Source organism: Eublepharis macularius, chromosome 8 (genome assembly GCF_028583425.1).
Source record: "Eublepharis macularius isolate TG4126 chromosome 8, MPM_Emac_v1.0, whole genome shotgun sequence".
Classification (NCBI taxonomy): Eukaryota; Metazoa; Chordata; class Lepidosauria; order Squamata; family Eublepharidae; genus Eublepharis; species Eublepharis macularius.
In genome coordinates this window covers 67834001-67856810 of record NC_072797.1, presented here as the reverse complement: position 1 = coordinate 67856810, position 22810 = coordinate 67834001, and the positions used below count along the sequence as shown (strand labels likewise).

At 45.6% G+C, this 22810-nt stretch overlaps 1 protein-coding gene across 1 annotated transcript in view; it reads right to left on the bottom strand.

Moving 5' to 3' along the window:
* Positions 1–259: 259 nt before the first annotated feature.
* The window catches only part of WDR36 (WD repeat domain 36), a 65150-nt gene continuing 42599 nt past the window's right edge, over positions 260–22810 (bottom strand). Inside the window, exons 18-23 of the mRNA XM_054986490.1 lie at positions 16737–16834; positions 7617–7759; positions 4643–4762; positions 3810–3891; positions 1279–1466; positions 260–665 (exon numbers count right to left, since the gene is read on the bottom strand). Of these exons, the coding sequence (XP_054842465.1) occupies positions 516–665; positions 1279–1466; positions 3810–3891; positions 4643–4762; positions 7617–7759; positions 16737–16834 (781 nt within the window). The 3' untranslated portion in view covers positions 260–515. The remainder of the gene's footprint in view (positions 666–1278; positions 1467–3809; positions 3892–4642; positions 4763–7616; positions 7760–16736; positions 16835–22810) is intronic.

The window sequence follows — 22810 nt, the reverse complement described above, 5'->3', positions numbered from 1 at the left end:
GAAAACGGTTAAAGTGGCTTTTGTTGCTATGTAATCTCTCTTTTCAACCATTTTTCTTTTAATTTGCTAATTCTTCACAATTCTATCCAATACACAAGTGATCTTTCAGCATAGAGAAATTCTCATGCGTATCCGTAAGCTCTCCTAATTTTCTTTATGGAGTTCCCAAAGGACTCCCATGCAAGTCACTGAGTAGGCTCCAAACCTCAGGCATCTTCAGTGGCTCTGTATCATCATAAATAATTCACTGGCAAGCAACTCTTTTTTAAAAGTTTGGATTTATTTTTGAATACTGAATTTTGCTATTTTCATCTTTTTTTAATTTGAGATATGCAGTCATTTAAATACACACATTTTTGAAACATATTCCTTTTTAAAATTTGAACAAAATGAATTTATCAAGTCAGGCTGCACTTTGAAAACTTAAGATGTAAAATATCCATTATTACAAGACACATGCTTCATACAAGGGAAATGAAAAGTCAGCGTCTTGATTTTTAAGAACAAAAGGTACTTTATAACAAAGCAGTCTTCAGGTAATTTAAAATGCAAAGACTTTGGTTGAAAAGAGTCTGTAAATGGATCCACATTTCCTCAAGCTGGGCTGACAGTCTGGATAGTTCTTCTAGCAATGCTGGCTCCGAGGACAGGATTTTAAGGTGCAACTGAAATGGAATATAACATGCATTATTTAGTGATATTGTAGGAAATATTTTTTAGACTTCCTCAATGTATCGCTGTTGCATTATTTAGGTCCAGTAATACCTTAAAGAACACCTAGGTCTTCAGATTTTGAGATTTCATAAACCTTTTCTTCAGATGAAGACAGCTTTGACTCTTAAAAGCTTATATCCTGGAAATCTAGTCTTTAAGGAGCTACTGGACCCAAATATTGTTCTACTACAGACCAACATGGCCACCCACCTGAAACTGTCACATTACTGCTATACTTTACAAGTTGACAGATATCCTCTAACATAATGCCAAATTTTCACAAATACAGACTAAATTATAAGCATATCTTCCCAAATCTTCTGTTTTCAGGGATTTAACTCCTTTTTGTAGCACCTTGAAACCAAGGTCTACTCTTGTATGGATAACTGAAGTAACAAATGGTAATATAGGAAAGGATGAGGAAAAAATAACTGCTAGAGAAAAAACAATGTTTTGAAACACTTTCTGGCTTTCTACCTCTTGGTTATTCGAAGTACAGACTGCTCTGGGCAAATGAGTATCACTTTGTTAATATCACTGCAGTATGTCAAAATATACATTTACCTTTAGAAATAAAGCAAGATATGCCTGAGCCAGCTCAAAGTCACATCTTCTGTTCAGCATTGCCCCAATCATTCTTAGAAAGCTCTGCATCGCCTTTATAGAGCCACCACCGTCAGGAGACAAGCCTCTCAGTTCTATCTCAATATTAGCTGGTCCCATGTCTTTCAGGATACTGAGCGGAGGCTGATCTTTAGAGCATTAAGAAGACAGTTAAAGCGCTAAATATCAGAGTGTTCTAAACAGCTGCCCCTACTCTGGAGCGTTCAGGTGAGATTGAAGTATGTGGACACCATATAAAAGCAGCCATTACATGCAAGTAATAGAACCAAAAGATGTTTCCTCAAATTTTTGTTGTAAACCTCCCTCCCGCCCCCGCCAATCTCTGGGAACTGAAACAGTATATGGAATGCTTCAAGAAAGCACCAGCTGCACATGTGGGTTCTCTTACTTAGTGTAGATTATTTCTTGGGATCAGAAGTTCTGTGCTTATCTTCTACAGAGTACCGAACATCTCTTCCAGCATGAGGCCCCAACATCCATGTGTATAGGAATCCCCACAAAGCTGAACAGAGCCCTGTTCCTCTGAGTGGTCCTATGTAGTTTGTGTACCAGGGTGTTACAGAGAATGGGAGATCTGAGCACACATTTCAGAAAACTGTCTCTTCTCGGATAAAGCAAGTTCCTTGACAGCATTTTTAGTATTGATCTAATATTACTGTCATGGTTCTTGCACAATTTATTTTAAATTTTTAGGATACAACCTGTTTTATTACAAAAGAGCAAGCGTCCAATAGCACTATATGATTAACAAAATTTGTGGTAGGGTATGAGCTTTCGTGAGTCACAGCTCACTTTTTAGTATCTGGACTACAAATTTTGTTAGTCTTATAAGTGCTACTGGACTCTTGCTCTTTTCTGCTGCTTGTTTTATTGTTTATATTTATGAGGAATTTTAATCACCAGCTCCTTGGGAGCATTGATTGACAGTAGGTTACAAATCTAAGAAAATAAATAAATAAAAATATCTAAACGTGCAGTTTCCCCAGTCTCTGAAGACTGAAGTCAGCCCTCTCTGGAGCCAGGCCATCATACTGTGAAATCCAGAAACTTCTGAACAATCATCAAGGGCTGCTTTATTCAGAGCACATTAAGGCTTTGCAGGAGTTACAGTTGTGCTCCTCAAGTATATAAAAGTTGGTTAAATGGAATTTTCCTGTGGTTTTATCACAAAGGTTGCTAAATTGTTGCTTTTTGTACTTGCCACGTTTTTAAAAAGTGGTTGATTTGGTCCTCAGAACTGCAAAATTCCAAGGAAGTTTTGAGTGAATTAACACACTGCCAAACAAACTACTTCCTGTCAGCTTATCATGAAGTTATTTTACATTGGGAGATGGAGTTAATTACAGTCATTATTCAAAGTGGTTTTATTTTTCAGTCTCAAGAAAAAGCACTGTGAGTGTGTGCATCTATATATAGAGAGGGGCAGGTGAGGCATAAAGAAACTTACAACACAAACTATACAGAATTGCTTTCTAGTATTTACAAATCAGTTCAGGCTTTTGAGTTAAACACCAGGTGAAAATTCCTCTGCCACAGCATTCTCCCATAGCTACTCGCACAGCTTGGGGGATGCACTTGTTTCCAATTTTTGGTTGATTCGCGCTTTGTCTAGTTTGTAAAAATCCCTCATTATTGTTTTATGACTACAATTTCTGTCTTCTCCTGACAGGGCTGAGCTACTAGTTTTAATGCGGTAAATCTTACCCTTGCTTTATAATAATCACATTGATTTTTATTGTTTGATTCTATACATGGAAGGTAAATATATATGGAAACTATCTCTATAACATTTTTATCCTGCCCTTCCTCCAAAAAGTTCAGGATGGCATATTTGGTGATCCCCTCTCTGTTTAACATCACAACAAGGTAGGCTAGGCTAGGCTGAGAGAAAGAGAGAGAAACATTGATCCAAGTCCACCCAATACACTTTGTGAATGAATGGGGATTTAAACCCAGGTCTCCTTGATCTAATGTGTGATACACCAACCATTTCATCATAATGGCTGTCAAGAGAATTATGCTGGGTGTGTGTAGTACAAAAATGTTTAAATAAATGAAATAGTAGCAGCTCTTACAGCAACATTTTCTTTCTGAAATCTGAAAACAAATCTGGATTGGTAATAGGGGCCTTACTAGTTTACTCAAAGGTATTTTCTTCTGTTGTTCATTCTGTGAGTCTAAGTAAATATTAACCCATCAATATGGTCCAAGCACAAAGGCTGTAGGATTATGAGGGTGATATTTCTTGATATTCAAGTACTTTGCATACAACTGTATATTACTGAAATGGCATTCCTAGTAGATTGGGAAAATTTATGCTTCATCTCAAACTTTACTTCTAAATTGGTTTTTTAAGGCATCCATTTAGAAAGCCAGTCTTCAAGATGAAAGTACATGCCTTTTCTATCCAGTTCCTTAAACCAAAAAGTCAAATTCACCTCTTCCCTTTGTTGTTTCATATAACGACTTACAGTTACTCTTGCTCAGGGCTTCCTCAAGCTGCACGTGGAATTCAGATTTTTGTGCCAACACTCCAAGATTAACTAGTTTTGACTGGAATATATAAAAAAATGCCACTTGAAATGTGTGAAAAACTGGTATCTTTACATACTAATATATTTTATGAAGTATACATTGAGAGAGAATTCTTGATTAACATAAAGAAGTTCATTTTTTGAAAATCTGAATTAAGAATCCTTCAATTAAAAACATGATAGTGAAAATTGGCAGGATGCAACTGTCATAGTTTAAAGGCATCACAGTCATTATTATTACCCTTCTCCAGATCTGTTTGTTTGTTTCAACAAAAACATAACTGAAGGAATCAAAACAAGGAGTTCTTTTTACGCTGTCTTTCTGTGGGCTGACAGTTCCAAATACCTGTTTATATTATTAAGTACTGTAATAAGTCCTGTATACTTGTGATTATGTGTATGATGACAAAAACTGAAGGATACATATTCTACAGAGAACTATTTTGAATGTGACAACTGGTGTGACTTATTAGGTTGGATACGAGATGGTTATTTACAACATCCTTTTAATATCCACTATCTGAGCTTTAAAGATATTTCAAATATATTGTAACGGAGAGAAGAACTGAATGAAACTATTATAAAATGGAGGAAAGGCCTAAATCAGGCAATACACTTTACCACTGATCTAGGAACTAACTCTGACAGGAAAATAAGGAGGGGCATGATGCATTTCCTCAGATGTCCTTCTAAGAGGTACTGAAGCACCTGAGAAAAGTAGGGGAGGTGTGGGCTGTGAAAATAATTAGCACAGCAAGGTCCTTTTTTACCTGCTGACCACCATTTTCTTCTTCAGCAGAAACATATTGTGGAATGAGTCCAGGAACAGTAGGAATGAAGAATGGTGCAGATTTTGGCACTTTGGGTGGTTCTTTCGGTTTATTCTTTTTCTGTAAAAAGCAGATTTTTTACATCAGCAAGTTTCCTTGTTCAGAAGGTAACTTTGAGAATACAAGATTTCTTAATTTTCCAACTATGACAGCATTTAAACATTTAATACAACACCCCCTACTTGAACATGAATCACATTTAACTTCTGGAAGGAGTTGGTACCAGAGAATTTTCAAAGTTCTTATTTCCGAAAGGAAATCCAGAGGTTTTCCCAGGCCACTGCTATCATCCCCTTTAATGGCAATATTTGTGACCCTGTCACCGCTGTAAGTGGGGGGAGGGGGGTCACCAAGGAAAACCAAGAGGGTTTCTGCATAATTTGGGGGACCCACAAGTACACAGAGAAGTATTTTTAGGGGAAAACTTTCTCTCTCTCTCTCTCTCTCTCTCTCACACACACACACACACAAATGCCTTGGAATCCTGCACTATCATTAGAGCACCCCCCTCCCCTTTGACTCTCATTAAGCCAGTCACCACCATTCATTCAGCCAGCTGTTGCCTCTTCTATCTGGAGCTACAAATTAAGAGCCTCTTCCTCCTGCTCCTCAGATGAGGCATGCACATTCTATCCCATATAGTCTGTTAATTCCTTCTGTCTGGAATCCAAATGTATGGGTGAACCAATAGTGAAAGCCAGAAGAGCAAAGAATGCCAGGATGAATCAGGGTTTTTAACTGTTCTAATTATTAACTTTTTATTGCCCCCTATTCATTAGAAAAGAGCAAATTATTATCATCATCATCATCATCATCATCATCATCATCATTATTATTTATTACATTTCTAACTCGCCCTTCCCACAAGCGGGCTCAGGGCGAGGTACAGCAGTTATAAAAATATAATACAAATATTAAAACAATTCATAAAACAACAGTTCATCATAAAATCAACAACAGATACTAACTGTCCCAAGATGGGGTCAATTCGAGATTCCTACCCATCAACATACAGAGGGAGGGAAGCAGAAAGATAATGTACTGCAACTCATACATGGGGCACCAAACGAATGGGCACTACATAGCCCCGTGCTGTACCCATATGTTGGGCAGCCGGCCGGTGGACACTGTATAACTCCACACTTAGTGGGAGGCTGGTGGGAGGCTCAGTGAGGATCTCATGCTGGCCTCACCCATATGCGTGGTGGAACATCTCCATCTTACAGGCCCGCCGAAATGATAGAAGATCCTGACAAGCCCGGGTGTCCTCAGACAGAGAGTTCCACCAGGTTGGAGCCAGGACAGGAAAGGCCCTGGCCTTGGTTGAGGCCAACCAAGCCTCCCTGGGGCCAGGGACCACCAGCAGATGTATTCCAGCTGATCGGAGCGTTCTTCGGGGCACATACGGGGAGAGGCGGTCCCTTAGGTATGCTGGTCCCAGTCCGTTTAGGGATTTATAGGTCAAAACCAGCACCTTGAACTGAATCCGGAATTCCATGGGAAGCCAGTGGAGCTGCTGCAGAATTGGTGTAATATGTGTCCTATAAGGAACACCCGTCAAAACACGTGCAGTAGCATTCTGGACCTGCTGTAGTCTCTGGATCAAACCCAAGGGCAGCCCTGCGTAGAGCAAGTTACAGTAATCCAACCTGGAGGTGACCGTTGCATGGATCACTGTCGTTAAGCCCTGGGCTGAGAGATAGGGGGTTAGCCGCCTGGCCTGCCGAAGATGGAAAAAAGCAGCCCGGGCAACCGTCACAATCTGGGTCTCCATAGATAAGGAGGAATCCAGGATCAGGCCCAAACTGATGGTATGGGCACAAGTGATGCCCCCCGCAAGGCGGGGAGATGGATCCCCTCCTCTGACAGCCCACGGCCCAAGTACAGGACCTCCGTCTTCGCGGGATTCAACTTTAGCCTGCTCTGTGCCACCCATCCAGACATGGCCTTCAAAGCTCTCAACAGGGCATCAGGGGCAGAGTCAGATCAATCGTCCACCAGCAAATACAACTGGGTTTCATCCGCATATTGATAACCCAGTCCAAACCTCGGCACCAGCTGGCCGAGGGGGTGCATATAAAGACTGAACAACAGGGGAGAGAGTATCGCCCCCTGAGGGACACCACACACCAAAGGCCGGTGTGTGGACAATCTTTCCCCCAGTGCCACCCTCTGTCCCCGACCATGGAGAAAAGAAACAAGCCATTGCAAGGCCGTCCCTCAAATCCCCAAGTCACCGAGGCGGTGGGCCAATACTTCATGGTCAACTGTGTCAAACGCCGCTGAAAGGTCTAACAAAATCAGCAGCACTGACCCACCACAATCCAGGTGCCTACGGAGGTCATCCATGAAGGCAACCAACACTGTCTCCGTCCCATGGCCCGGACGGAAACCGGACTGGTATGTGTCTAGGACAGAGGTCTCTTCCAGGAAAACCTGCAGCTGTTCCACCACTGCCCGCTCAATCACCTTTCCCAGAAATGGGAGGTTCGATACTGGGTGGTAACTGGATGGGTCAGTGGGGTCCAAGGATGGTTTTTTTCAGAAGAGGCCTCACTATGGCCTTTCAGCCAGTGAAAGAGCACAACTACTCTAATTCTTATTACTTCTACTGGGAACAACAAAACTGTAACCATTCCTGCTGACGCACAGGTTTAGGCCGCAAACAGGAACACTGCTATACTACAACAATGGAAGTTGTTGCAGGTTTCCAGTTGTGAGGATTCAAATAAATATCCAAAAAGAAGAGGATGAATAAGAGGTTCTGTAAATGTCCAGTTGTTACACTAAACTCTAAGGAGGCTTCTACTTCACACAAGCAATTCTTGCTTTTTCTTTGCCATATCTGCTAGAAAACAACTCCATATACATGTGACAGAACTAGGCCTTTTAATATATAGAACGGCCATGTTACCTTAATAATATCAAGATTAAGGAGGTTCTTCCATCTTGATTCTGGCAATGCAGAAAGTGTCACTAGTTTATCTCCCAGCTGTTCTGGAGAATCATATTCTATCATCTCATCACTTGTTTCTTCCTCTTCTGTGACATCTACATCTTTCATGCAGGAAAAAAAATCAACCAATATTGGGAAAAATATATTCCAAAGACAGTAGACCTTGAATGACCAGAGAGCCATCCCAAAAATTTAGGTAATTATTTCTATACAACTACATTTCAGCTACAATAATGTGCAGGGAGTAAAAAAAGCCTTAAGCCAGACACAGTGTGAAGAACATGCCTGCAGCCAGAGACGATGACTGAGAATGCAAATTTCTGTCCATATTGCAGCAGACAGAAATGCATACTGAATATTCCATACCCAAGGCACACAAATCACCAATCCTCCTTGGCCAAAGGGCTTCCTACTTAACACAGACAACTTACCTGGTTATCCCTCAACTTTTTCTTTCCACTAAGTCTCTTCTTGGCAATGGATTATAAGGAAAAGGGTACCTAATAATGCCTGAGTGCTCCTTTTTTAAAAAAAATTCTAGTTGTTCTCTAATCCTGTAAGGAAAGTGCCCTCCAAATACAGTGCTATACAGCTTAAAAAATCAGAAGACTTAAAAAGTAGTACTTCTAGAACCATAGCTCTTCAGACTCATAACCACTAGGACGTGTACATAGGGAAGTATTTTACTTGTCAGAGCTGCTCTGGGTGTGTGTGAGAGAGAAATTAAAACATGGTTGAGGCTGGGCTCCCATACTGCACATACCACTGGATTTATTAACCAAAGTGCTTTGTTATATTTTGGCATTTCTTAATAACACAGCACTGGGGATGTTCAGAACCAGTATTATTCTCCTGTTTGGCGTTGGAAAGAAAACAGCAAGCAAACACCGTCTATAACAAAAACTTTGTATCAGTGCTGCTACAGCTAAAGATTGTTTTTGACAAGTATAACTCTCAGAATTTATAGCTGTGAATCTAGTCCAGGGTATACTTCTAGAGAAGTCTGTGCACTTTGTGACAACATGAAATCTGGACTGCTTCCAATTTTGTTACATATAATTTTTGATCATTGCATAAATTGCGCTTTCAGTAACACAGGATATGGAAATAATGACAGCACAGTATCTTAGTCACTGATACGACTACAAGATCTTCTGTGTAGACTCTGGGTGTTGCTGAGAAACTCATTCAGATGGGAACGCCTTGTCTGCTTCATAAAATTGTTTTTGTAACTACGTCAATGACTACATTTCTTCCCATATAAAAACTATTTAAAAGACACAATGTGAATCCATGCAAGACTGAAACAACATCAATTAGCAGGTCCCATGACTACAAATGGTGAGAGCAAGATGAGCTGGGTTCTCAGAATTCCAAGTCCTGATATGATCTTTGATCAACAGCAGTTCCTGGAAGTATAAGTTGTGGCAGAGATCAAAAGTGTATTCCACCAACTCCAGCAAGTGAAGACTGATGCTTTTTTCCTTATGATGCAGGATTTGGCAACTGTCATGCCACTTCCCGACACATTAGGTTACAGCGTAGTGTTCAATGAGAAGCTAACCTTGATGATAGATGGCACAGAACAAAAGATGAGACTGACAGTTGGCACAGAACAAAAGTAAGACCAAAAGATCCATCTAGTGCAACAATCCTCCTCACAGTGGAGAATTAAAAGCCTGTATGAAGGAGGCAATACCAATCCCCCACTTCTATTTCCAGCAAGAGGTATTCAACAGCATACCGCCACTGAACATTGGAGGCTATATTTAGCCATTTTATCTAGCCATTGTATCCATGAATTGATCTTCTCGTCTTTTAAAACTATGCTTTGTTTTTATTGTTGCCATGATCTGCTGTCCAAGGATATTGGAGTGAGAAGAAAATATAACAAATAACTAAATGAGAGAACTAGCAGCAGTAGCTTTCTTTAAATATATATTTAGGTGAAGTACTTGCTTTCATTTGTCCTGAATCTGTGTGTGATCAACAGGGGTAACCCTGAGTTCCTAAATTATAAGAGGGAGAATGGAAGATTTATTACTTACTGAGAAGCTTCCTTTCTCGGTGGTCCATAAGTGGGGCAGTCAAGACGCTGGGTAGCTCCTCCTCCTCCTTTGCAGGGTCGGACGAAAAAGTTGTGATCCTAAGGGGGAGGGGCTCCCAGGCTCTCCAGTTCCTTTCCAAGCCCTCACAGTTCCCCCAACCAATCAGACCAGGCTCTCACCACCTGAATAATACAACTATAATACTAGCAAGATAAACTTTATTCATCGTTATATAACATAAGAACATTTCAACCATTAACGAAACACAACTGGTTTACTTAGGTCTGTTCTCTCAACTGCTCATGCCTTCCCTTTCCATAACTGGGTGGGTTACGACTGCCCCACTCATGGACCACTGAGAAAGGAAGCTTCTCGGTTAAGTAATAAATCTTTCATTCTCCTGTGGTCCTGAGTGGGGCAGTCAAGACGCTGGGATATATTCCTAGCAGTGAAACATAGGGAGGGTGACTAAGCTTCCAGGACATGCTGGAGCACTCTCCTGCCGAAGGCAGCATCCGCAGAAGCAATCTGATCTATTCTATAATGTTTGGTAAAGGTGTGCACTGACCTCCAAGTTGCTGCCCTACAAATTCTTTCCAAGAAAGGGAAGGACCTATATGCGGCCGAGGTGGCCGTTCCTCTCATATAGTGGCCCGTAATCCCTTTAGGAGGGGTTACTTTCCTAGTCTTGTATGCTAAACCTATGCACTCCCTGATCCACCTGCTGATGGTCGAAGTGGTCACCTTGCTCCCCATTGTGCTCTGTTTGAAAGAGACAAACAAGTTTTTTACCTTACGAAACTGCCTGGTTCTATCAATATAGAAACTCAAAGCCCGCCTTACGTCCAATTTGTGCCACTCTTTCTCCTTCTCATGCTTAGGGTTGGTACAGAAGGATGGCAAGACTATATCCTCCCCCCTATGAAAGGCCGGGTTTATTTTAGGAATAAAGGAGGGGTCCGTTATAAAGACCACTGTATCTTGATGGAATGTACACAGTTCCCTATTTACTGATATGGCTCCTAACTCTGACACCCTTCTCGCCGAAGTCAGGCCCACCAAAAACACTATTTTAAGAGTCAATTCTTTAAGGGAACAAGTAGCCATAGGCTCAAATGGTTCTTTTGTAAGCGCATTTAGTACTAAGTTTAAGTTCCAAGTCGGGAAACTATGCACTTGGGGCGGATTAAGCAAGGCCGTCCCCCTCAAAAAGTGTTTCACATGAGGATGCTTCGTAAGAGAGGTCCCTCTTTTGGATCCCCTGATGGCTGAGATGGCCGCCACTTGTCTCCTTAACGTGCTTGTACTGAGTCCCTTGTCCAGTCCATCCTGTAGGAATAGAACGATCTGTTTTATAGGTGCCGATACAAGGCTCAGTCCTTTTTTCTCACACTACTCATGAAAAACCTGCAACGTCCAGTTATAGCTGTGATTCGTGGAACCTTTTCTTGAAGCCAGAATGGTGCAAATCACCCTCTCAGGGTACCCTAGGGCCTCAAGCTGGCCACGCTCAACTTCCAGGCTGTTAGCTTTAGCGTCTTGGGATTCGGATCTCCCCCTGAGTTATAAGATCCTCCCTGCAAGGAAGAGTCCACGGTTCTGCGCACGCCAGTCTCATTAGTTCCTGAAACCAAGGCCTCCGTGGCCAGTAAGGGGCGACTAGAATAACCTCCGCCCCCTGATCCACTATCTTCTGTATTACCCGGTGAAGAATTTTCATTGGGGGAAAGGCATATAGAAGACCTCGAGGCCAATCCTGTGACAGCGCATCCACTGCCATGGCCCTCGGGTCTCTGTATCTTGACATGAATCGTGCCACTTGGTTGTTTTGGGCCGAGGCAAAGAGGTCCACTCCCGGCGCCCCGAACCTGTTGCATATCTGTGTAAAGATCTTCTCATTCAGCTTCCATTCCGATTGGTCTATCCTGTTCCTGCTCAACCAGTCGGCTAAGACATTGTGTTGCCCCGCTACATGGCTTGCTTTTATGGACTTTAGATTTTCTTCCGCCCACCGAAATATCATGTCTGCCTCCTTGCTCAGAGTCCTGGACCTGCTGCCTCCTTGCCTGTTTATATAGGCCTTCACTGTCATATTGTCGGTTAGAACCATCACATGCTTCAGTCTCAGACTGTCCGCAAATTCCAGAAGCCCGTTCCGTATTGCTCTGAGCTCCAGATTTATGCTGACCTGAGCCTCTTCGGGAGACCACTCCGCTTGAGCTATCTGCCCCTCGATGTGAGCACCCCAACCTTTCAGACTCGCGTCCGTAGTGAGAGTCACTCTCTTGGGTTCCCTGAGGAGAACGCCCTCTGTGAACCTTCCCAGTTCCGTCCACCAAGACAGATCCTGCGACAGTTGGGTAGGAACGTCCACCTTCCTGTGCCACCTGTGAGTGATGACTCTTTGAAAGGGTCGCAAGAACCTCTGTAGAGGCCGGGTATGAAATCTGGCCCATTGCATGACATCCTGACACGACACCATCATTCCTTGTAATTTGGCCAGTTGCATAATCTCCATCATTTTCCTTGTCTGGATTGTCTCTAACATAGTCAGGATCTTTTGTTGTCTTTCTGGAGATAAAAACATCTTGCCCACCATGGTGTCTATTATTACCCCCAGGTGAGCGATTCTCTGCATCGGGGAGAGAGTGCTCTTCTGGCGATTGATGATGAAGCCATGACTCTCCAGACAGTCCATGGTGGTCTCCACTGCCCTCAGGGCCGCTGCCCGAGATGGCGCCAGGCTATCTCCCCTGTACCCTGAGGAAGGCCACTAGGGTCACCAGGACTTTCGTAAATACCCTTGGCGAGGATTTCAGACCAAAGGGGAGGGCCCTGTATTGGTAATGCCTCCCGTTGTAGGCAAAACGGAGAAATTTCCTGTGTGAAGCCCTGACGGGAATATGCAGATAGGCCTCTGACAGATCTATGGAGGCCAAGAAGTCCCCTTGCTGTAGGGCCCCTGCAGCGGACTTCAGGGTCTCCATCTTGAACCTCCTGGATTTTATATGAAGGTTCAACCATTTCAAGTCCAGAATGGCCCGTATGTCCCCGTTCTTCTTTGGGACCAGAAAAAGGACCGAGTACACACCCTGCTTTTGAGAATGTGCAGGTACCGGTTCTATCGCTTTGATCCGAAGGAGATGCCTGATCGCTTCCACCATCTTCAGGTGCTTCGCCTGACTTCAGGACTTGAAGAAAGCGTCTTCGTGGGACCCTCTTGAACTCCAAGGAGTAGCCCTTGGATACTACTTCCAGTACCCAGTTGTCTGAGACTGTAATCCTCCACTGGGATATAAAGTCCTGGAGACGGCCCCCGACCTGTCCAAACATCCTACTTGTCGGATAGTCATGCTTGGCCGCCCTTCTTTTGTTCTTTACTCTGAGTGGACGACTTTCTGAAGGAGAAGGATCTGCCGTCTGACCTAGGCTTCGGTTGCCATCTGCCCTTAAACGGTCTGTCATTAGTTTGCCTGGCAGGTCTTTTATAGTCACGAAAGGAATGTTTCCCTTTGAACTTAGAGTCCCTTTTCTTAGATGGTAGGACCTTCTTTTTCTCAGCATCTTCCACCAAGAATCTATCCAGGTCTTCCCTGAAGAGTTTAGTGCCGGAAAAGGGAATTGCTGCCACCTTACTACGAGCTGGAGGGTCCACATCCCAATTCCTGAGCCACGTGTTCCGTCGTGCCGCCACATTAAACCCCATGGCCCTGGAAGACATCTGAAAGGAATCAAGTGTGGCATCTGCAGAGAAGGCCGCCGCCAACGCTATTTTCTTTGCTTCATTCCTGATTTCCTTTGGTACCTCCTTACCAGCAGATGCCAGATCTGATGCCCACGTAAAGGCCGCTCTTGCAAATAAGGAAACCAACGCTGAGGATTTTAGGGAAGCTGCCCACGCTTCGAAATTCCTGCGCAATGCTTGCTTAATCTTTTTATCTGAAGGGTCCTTGGGCATAACCTCAGCATCCATAGGTAGTACCGAAGATGTTGCCAAGCTGGAGATGAGATCATCTACTGTGGGAAGCTTGATCTTCTTGGAGTCATTAACTGACAAAGAGTAGAACTTGTGGAAAACTGATTGATACAGCTTAGGTTTTGCTGGGTTATCCCACTCTGTTTTCAGAACATCATGGAAAATAGCTGGCAGTGGTACCCCTACGTGCTTAGGACCCCCTTTAGGCAGGGCTCTTTCCAGGCCTTGGGTGTATGAGGGCTCCACTTCCGTAACTCCTGTAGCAGCAGGAGAAATTTCTAGAGTTCTCAGCACCTTTGCCAGCAGCTTAGAAAACATTTCTGGAGGAAAAAGCCTGGTTTGGGACTGGTTTATTTCCATAACTTCCTCTTCAGACAATTCTCCTTCTTCCGCATCAGAGGATTGCTGAGACACATCAGAACCCCAGGGGGATTCATCAGATTCACTGGAGATGTCCTCCAACAGGGGGGGTCCGTTCTCCTCTTTTTAGGTTTAGTCTGGGTGACTGGATTTGCAGGCCTTTTGCCCTTCGAGGTGCTAGGCCGCTGCTGGCTTTGTTTCTGAGGCACCAGTTGTGTCTTAAGACCTTTGACTGCTGAGTCCAGACCTTTCTTTATCTCTGAGCTTAGCCATGCTAGAATGTTGGTTCTGGCCTCTGGCCCAGACAAGTCCAGATCATTACTCCCCAGGTCCTCCCCTTGATTGGAGTAAGCAGGCCTTGAGGCCATTGCAGACTCTAAATTGCTGGGCATTGAATGAGCCTCCCTTGCCTCAGACATACTGGCTTCTGAATTCATCCCCGCCAAATTCTTTGCGCCTGAAAGTGAAAGTAAGCAGTAGCCGTTTTAAGAGAGGCCCTTTCGCTCTTTTTTTTTTTTAAAATAGACTTTCCCCAAACAGCGCTTCTGAGGACCCAGAACAAACAAAAAAAAAACCCCTGTCCCCTGGGAGAGACTGTGGGCTCCTTTAAGCCAAGAGGGTTATTCAGTCCTAGACCGATTAGAACTCCGCTGCGACGATCAGGGCAAAATCTGGCTTCACTCGCCTTTCCAGCCCTGCCGATTCATCTACCCACAGCTCCCCCCCCCCACCGCTTTTAAGCCCCTTTGGAGGCTTTGAGCAGGCAAAAGCCTTCACTCACAGTCTTGGCACGGCAAACGAGGCTTCTGCTGCTTGGGAGACGATAGCTTTCCTCCCTGGTTGCTGCAGCGACAGCGTTCTTCTCCCGCTCTCTGTTGCCTCAGCAGATGCCAGGACCTAGCTGGCTAGGTTCGTCGGCTCTGCAGCTCATTCCCCGCGGCTTCCGCCGCAATTCCAATGCTGGAAGGGGGGGAGGGGAAGGAGGAACCAGTCCTTCCTTTATCCCCACAAGCCCGTGCCTTTCTTTGCAAACGTCCAAGGATCGCTGCTCACGAAGAGCACGAAAGATACGTCCCCTGCTGAGCAGGACCGGACAAAAACTGGAGAGCCTGGGAGCCCCTCCCCCTTAGGATCGCAACTCTTCTGTCCGACCCTGCAAAGGAGGAGGAGGAGCTACCTAGCATCTTGACTGCCCCACTCAGGACCACAGGAGAAAGGTTATTTATATTTCAACCCTCCACCTTTTTCAGTATAACAATGTGGTTGTGTGCTTCCAAAGGAACAGGTCACTAAACATCTTAGTATTTCCATGAGTGCCCTGGCTCTCCCATTATTTCTCAGGCATATTTCACGAACTTGGCATTAACTTACCTAGACTCCAACTCTAAATTACTTTGATAATGCCACCTCCTGGACAATCTGTAGTTCAGCTGTGCACACTCTCTTGCCTGTACCATGTTCCCAAACAAAACAAACATGTTGGCAGGTGTTATCATCACCTGTTCTGCAACTGCTTAACTCCCTTCCACTACAGATTTGCTCATGTTTAACCTTATTTTGCAAAGGTGCAGCAAGAGGCTCTTATCTGGGATGGCTTTTGCTAGAGTCAGTCATCAGCATTTTATACCCCCTTTTAATCAGGTATCTTCAACTAGTTTCATTGTGTTGCATTTTAAAATAGCTGTCCCACCCAGTTAACAGGGTGAGATTAAGAGCACAGTGAAGTAGATTAAACACCATACAGTATCTGTGACTGAAGCACTCACTGCAGTATTAGCTAACAGGCATTCTAAAACTATGATGGCTCTATGGTTGTTGGGGGTTTTCCGGGCTGTATTGCCGTGGTCTTGGCATTGTAGTTCCTGACGTTTCGCGAGCAGCTGTGGCTGGCATCTTCAGAGGTGTAGCACCAAAAGACAGAGATCTCTCAGTCTGAGAGATCTCTGTCTTTTGGTGCTACACCTCTGAAGATGCCAGCCACAGCTGCTCGCGAAACGTCAGGAACTACAATGCCAAGACCACGGCAATACAGCCCGGAAAACCCCCAACAACCATCGTTCTCCGGCCGTGAAAGCCTTCGACAATATGATGGCTCTATTTCACAGTCCCCTAGGAGAGGCTTCAGTTACATGAAAAACAGTGAAACTATGGCCCATCACTGCACTGACAAAAGAGTTAAGAAACAGGTGGAAAGTGAATGATCTGAACTCTCCCTGCTAGGGCTTTCCACCATCTTGCTTTTAAGTAACGCATGTTGTTTGCTGCCATCTGTTGTTATACTGTTTTACTGAATGTTTTTAAAAATCTTTTTACCCATTATATAAATTATATTAATGTGTTTTAAATTTTGTTGTAATCCGCTCTGAGCCTGCTTGCAGGGAGGGTGGAATAAAAATCTAAACTAACTAACTAAAAATAAATAAATAAATAAATAAATAAACTACCTCTTCCGTTATGTTGGCTGGTGTAGGAATATGCTGGCTGTGGATTTACACAAGTCTTTTCATCAATAAGAGCAGAAAAACAGCAGACTGTTACAAACATGTGCATGTGAGAACACACAAACATTTGTATACATAGAGGACAAAACTGATTTGGCCAAACACCAACAAGCAGTTCTAACCATTTTTTAAAAAAAGTTCCTTTTGCACTCTAGAACAAAATATGGCAAAATCCAGCAACACATATAAATACCCTGAGCTGGACTGGTTCCAGGAAGCATTACTACTGAAGGCTCATAATCAGCTGGAAGTGGACGCAAAGAGACAAGTGAATACAAGGACCGGTTAGACCTGGAGAGCGAAAAAATATACAAAAACATTAGCAATGGGGTGGGGTGGGGAATGGAAGATTTGTGTTCACTCACCGTGAAGCTTCCTTTCTCCGTGGTCCAGGAGTGGGTCAGTCAGACTCGTGGGAAGTAGCTCCTCCTCTGGTGCAGGGTCGGATTGGCTTTGCAATTCCAGGTAGGAGGGGCTCTTCCCTGGACCTCCAGTTCTTTTCCAAGCCCATTATCTCCATGCAGTACACCACAGAAGCCACCTTCCATCTTGTAACCTGCTCATAACATACTGATAACATGTATAAACTTGACAAAAACTTCCTAACCAAACTATCCAACTACATCCGTTAGGATACCCCCTCCCAATCTAACAACTACTGGGTGGGTATTGACTGACCCACTCCTGGACCACGGAGAAAGGAAGCTTCACGGTGAGTGAACACAAATCTTCCATTCTCCCATTGGTCCAGGAGTGGGTCAGTCAGACTCGTGGGACATATGTCCAGCAGTGAACTACCGGGTGGGTAATTTCCTACTCTAGGCCTCCAGGACGTGCTGTAGCACTCTCCTCCCAAAGGCCGCTTCTGCGGAGGCCAGCTGATCTACCTTGTAGTGTTTGGTGAAAGTGTGCACCGATTTCCAGGTAGCCGCCTTGCATATCTTTTCCAGTGTTGGAAAAGCCCTATATGCTGCTGACGCAGCAGCTCCCCTTACTGAATGGGCAGTAATCCCCTCAGGAGGGGACCTTTTACTTGTCCTATAGGCCAGAACAATACAGTCCCGAATCCATCTACTCAGGGTTGCAGTCGACACTTGTTCCCCTAAAGAACTCTTCCTAAAGGAGACGAACAATTTCTCCACCTTACGGCTAGTCTTAGTCCTGTCAATGTAATAGCTCAGGGCCCTCCGGACATCCAATTTATGCCACTCCCTCTCCCTGCTATGAGTAGGATTTGGACAAAAAGAAGGCAACACTATGTCCTCACCCCTGTGAAACTCGGAGTTCACCTTTGGAATAAAAGTCGGATCGGGCCTCAGGACTACCCTGTCCGCATGGAAAATACAAAGTTCCCTATTCACAGACAGTGCCCGTATCTCCGATACCCTTCTAGCGGACGTTAGTCCCACTAGAAAAATGGTCTTTAGAGTGAGCTCTCTAAGGGGACAGAGCGCCATGGGCTCAAACGGTTCCTTCGTAAGTGCAGAAAGCACCACATTCAGATTCCAGGTAGGGAACCTATGTACTTGTGGAGGATTTAAGAGCATAGTTCCCCGTATAAAACGTCTTATGTGAGGGTGTTTATTGAGGGAGCCCCCTTTCCTAGATCCCCTCACAGCTGAGATGGCTGCCAGTTGTCTCTTTAGGGTACTAGTGCTTAGTCCCTTATCCAACCCCTCTTGTAAGAAAAGCAAAATGTCCTTGATGGACGCAGTCAGAGCAGTACGTTTCCGTTCCATGCACCAACTGGAAAACACCTGCCAAGTCCTGTCATAGCTCTTGTTAGTTGAGTCCTTCCTGGAGGCCAACATGGTCTGTATCACCTCCTCGGCGTAGCCACACCTCTTCAGTTGGTCGAACTCAACCGCCAAGCTGTCAGTCTTAATGACGCCGGGTCTGGGTGTAGTATATCTCCTTGTTTCAGCAGGTCCGACCTGTGGGGCAGTTCCCATGGGTCTGTCGTCAATAGTCTCATGACCTCTTGAAACCACGGTCTCCGTGGCCAATAAGGGGCCACCAAGATCACCTCCGCCTCTTGTTCCACGATCTTCTGTACCACTCTGCTGAGAATGCTGACCGGTGGAAAGGCATAAAGCAGGGCACGAGGCCAGTCCTCGCTTAAGGCATCGGTTCCGATGGCTGCCTTTTCCTCCCACCTGGCGAAGAACTTTGTGACCTGCCTGTTTGATGCCGTCGCGAATAGATCCACTTCCGGCGTCCCCCATCTCCAGCATATCTGTCTGAAGACTTGATCGTGCAGTCTCCACTCTGCTTGGTCCACTGAATTTCGGCTCAGCCAGTCTGCCACTATGTTCTGTTTCCCCGCTAGATGCACTGCCTTTATGGACAGGAGACGCGACTCCACCCATTGGAAAATCTCCTCTGTCTCTCTGCTCAATCTTGGAGACCTGGTCCCTCCTTGCCTGTTTATGTAGGCCTTTGCCGTCATGTTGTCCGTTCTTATCAGCACATGTTGATGTAGCAGATCCTCCTGCAACTCCCATAGTCCGTACTTGATGGCTCTCAGCTCTAACAAGTTTATGCTTTGGTTCCTTTCTTCCTTTGTCCAGGTACCCTGGCACATCCTGCCTGTCATATAAGCGCCCCATCCCGACAGACTCGCATCTGTAGTCACGATGGATCTCTTTGGTTCTCTGAGCGGCACGCCATCGCTGAACCTGGCAGGCTCCGTCCACCAATTCAGCTCCACCCTGAGGGACTCTGTTATCATCACCCACTTCCTTTGTTTGTGAGTTATGACTTTCTGGAACGGACGTAGAAAGGTTTGGAGCGGGCGAGTGTGGAAGCGAGACCAGCTCACAATGTCCTGGCATGACACCATCATGCCGAGCAGTTTCGCTAGAAACATGACTTCCACTTTCTGTCTGCTTTGTATCGCCTTTACCATCGTGGAAATCTTTTGTTGTCTCTCTTCGGACAAGAAGGCTCTGTCCCTTGTTGTATCTATGAACACTCCCAGGTGATTGATTCTTTGTGTAGGGATGATGCAACTTTTCTTCCAGTTGACCACAAACCCATGCTCCTGAAGGCACCGGGTCGTTTCCTGTGTCGCTGTCCTTCCCGCAGGTAATGAGGGAGCCTTTATCAGCAGGTCGTCCAGGTATGGAGACAGGGCAATCCCTTGGACCCGGAGCACTGCTACCAATGTCACCAACACCTTGGTGAACACCCTCGGTGAAGACTTCAACCCGAACGGTAGCGCCCTGTATTGGTAATGGTCTCCATTGTATGCGAATCTGAGGTATTTGCGGTGAGACTGTCGTATCGGTATGTGAAGGTATGCCTCTGAAAGATCGATCGAGGTCAGGAAGTCCCCCTTCCGGATAGCTCCTACTGTTGTCTTCAGGGTTTCCATCTTGAACTTGCGGCGCTTTACGTACCGGTTGAGCCATCGTAAGTCCAGTATAGCTCTTACCTCTCCGTTTTTCTTTGGTACGATAAAGAATACCGAATAGACACCCCGATTCTGTAGGTGTTTCGGGACTGGCTCTATTGCTCTTATCTCTACTAGATGTCGAATGGCTCCGAGAATCTTGAGATGTTTCGATTCCATTTGATGTCTCGGCAGAGTAAGTAGTCTCGAGGGCGGTTGTCTTTCGAACTCCAAAGTGTATCCCTTGGATACTGTTTCCAGTACCCACTTGTCTGATATTGATCTTGTCCATTGAACTGCAAAGTGTTGCAATCTTCCCCCAATAGGGATGGACTCTGTCCCCTCCAGATAGTCATGCCTGATTTCCTTTCTTCTGGCCCTTTGACTGTTGGCCCTGTCTTCTGAAACCGAAGTGTTTGTTGTCACTCCTTGGTTTTGTTTGCCACCGGCCTTTGAATGTTCTGTCACCACTGGATCGAAAGGAACGCTTGGGGTCTCGAAAAGCCTGCTTGCTCTTGCCCTTGAAATCGCGTTTCTTGGAGGGCAGGACCTTTTTCTTCTCAGTGTCTTCCACTAGAAATTTATCCAGTGCCTCTCCAAACAGCTTTGTCCCTGAGAAGGGTATCGCCGCCACTTTGTTGCGTGCCGGTGGGTCCACGTCCCAGTTCCTGAGCTACGTGTTGCGTCTTGCTGTCACGTTGAAGCCCATGGCCCTCGAGGTCATCTGGAAAGAGTCCATTGAGGAATCTGCCATGAAGGCCATGGACAGTGCTAATTTCTTGACCACATTCCTGAATTTCCGTGGTATCTCCTTGCCAGCATCCGCTAGTTCTGACGCCCAAGTGAACGCTGCTCTGGCAAACAGTGAACCCGTGGCGGAGGCTCTCAATGATGCTGCAGACGGCTCGAAGTTCCTGCGTAGTGCCTGCTCAATCTTTTTATCGGATGGATCTTTAGGCATGCCCTCTGCATCCATAGGTAGTACTGATGTGGTGGCCAGGCTGGAGATCGGGTCGTCCACTGCAGGTAACTTGATCTTTCTTGTTGCATCTGGTCCCAGTCTATAGAATTTATTGAACACTGACTGTAATGCCTTTGGTTTAGCTGGGTTATCCCACTCTGCCTTAAGGATGCTGTGAAACATAGCTGGCAATGGCACCCCCGTCTGCGGCTGTCCTACTTTGGGGAGAACCTTTTCACTGCCCTGTGGGTAGGATTGGTCCGTATCCTCTTTCCCCACTTCCTTCTGGGTGATTTCCAGCGTCCTCAGGACCTTTGGCAATAATCTAGAGTATAGATCCTGTGGGAACAGCCTGAGCTGTGTAGAGGTCATAGGGTCTTCCTCTTCCTCCGATAGTTCTTCTTCGGAGTTTGTTTCTAGACCCGATGCTTCAGAGCCTGAATCAATGTCTCCAGACTGGCTGGATGATTCCTCTGTCCATTCCTTCTCCTTCCTCCTCCTCTTGGACCTGTGAAGGGAAGCGGGCTTCGCATGTCTCTTGCCCTTGTGGGAAAGGTGCCTCTGGCTCCCTTTAGATGACTCTGAGCCGTGCTGAGCCCTGAACTCCTGCACTACTGCCCTGAGTTCCTTTCTCATTTCACCCCTCATCCAGGTTAGCATACTTGCTTTCGTCTCCTGGTCTTTCAGATCCATATTGCTCTCCTGGTTCATTCCACTGGGACCTTGCTCTGATTGAGGGGAAAAGGGTGAGCTAGGAGACTCCAAGCTGCTTAAGGGTCCCTCTGCTGTCCCCTCTTCGCTCTGCCCTGCCTTGGTGGCCATTCCCGCCAAAATCTTCCCGCCTAGGGGAGAACACAAAATGGCGGCTGATGAGAGGGAGATCAATCAAGGGCACGGGGGAAGGAGGGGGGGGGCTAGCCCTTAGAGAAAAAACGAAAACAACCCCAAAGGAAAAAACGGGGGGAAAGGACCACCTAACACCCCCGTTTCACCTTCTCTAGGCAGGCTCCAGGGGCTAAAGCCACACTGGTTTCGCCTTATTCCGCTCCAGCCCCCGCCAGGCACGTAGCTCCCTACCTTGCCGAAGTCCTGGGAGTGCCTCTGTCAGCGCCGCCGCCCGTGCACCTGGAGACCCAAGGTTGCTTTCCGGGCCGAGCCAGCAAAAAAACGCTGCTGGACGCGCTGGCCAACACCGTCGCCGCGGCCGTTTGCAGTTTCCCCGGCCTCCTGCAGCGTCCGTGCGCCCGCGGCTTTTTTTCGCGCGCCGCTTTTGGCGCCTTTTTCTAGCCGCTCCCTGCGGCTCGATCCGGGGGGGGGGGGAGAGCGCAAGTCAGGAGGGAGATTCCCTTCCCTTTTCCCTTGCCCCTCCGTCCCCTCCGTCGTCTTCTTCTTCTTCTTCTTCTTCTTTTTTTTTTTTGAAATTGCTGTGCTCTATACGAGCAAGCCAAAACACAACCCTGCACGAGCAGGGCCGGAAAAAACTGGAGGTCCAGGGAAGAGCCCCTCCTACCTGGAATTGCAAAGCCAATCCGACCCTGCACCAGAGGAGGAGCTACTTCCCACGAGTCTGACTGACCCACTCCTGGACCAATGGGAGAATATACACCCTTTGTGATCCTATTTTCTGTAAATAAAATTTCAGAATGGTTTTACAAATGAAATGTCAGTTAAGCCTGCATTCCTTTGGAATGGGAACCAAAGAACCACATAACTAACTCCATGCCCTCAACAGAGCTTTGGACATTTTTCCTGGATGACAACTCCACACCCTATTCCCAAATACCAAAAATGCTTTTGAAGGTTAAGGGCTTTTCATAAGTAATAAAACATGGCATGGTACATAGCTATAAAAACAATACTTATTTGAAGTCATGTTTTGGATCCTGGCATTGTATGTTAGACAGTTCAAGTG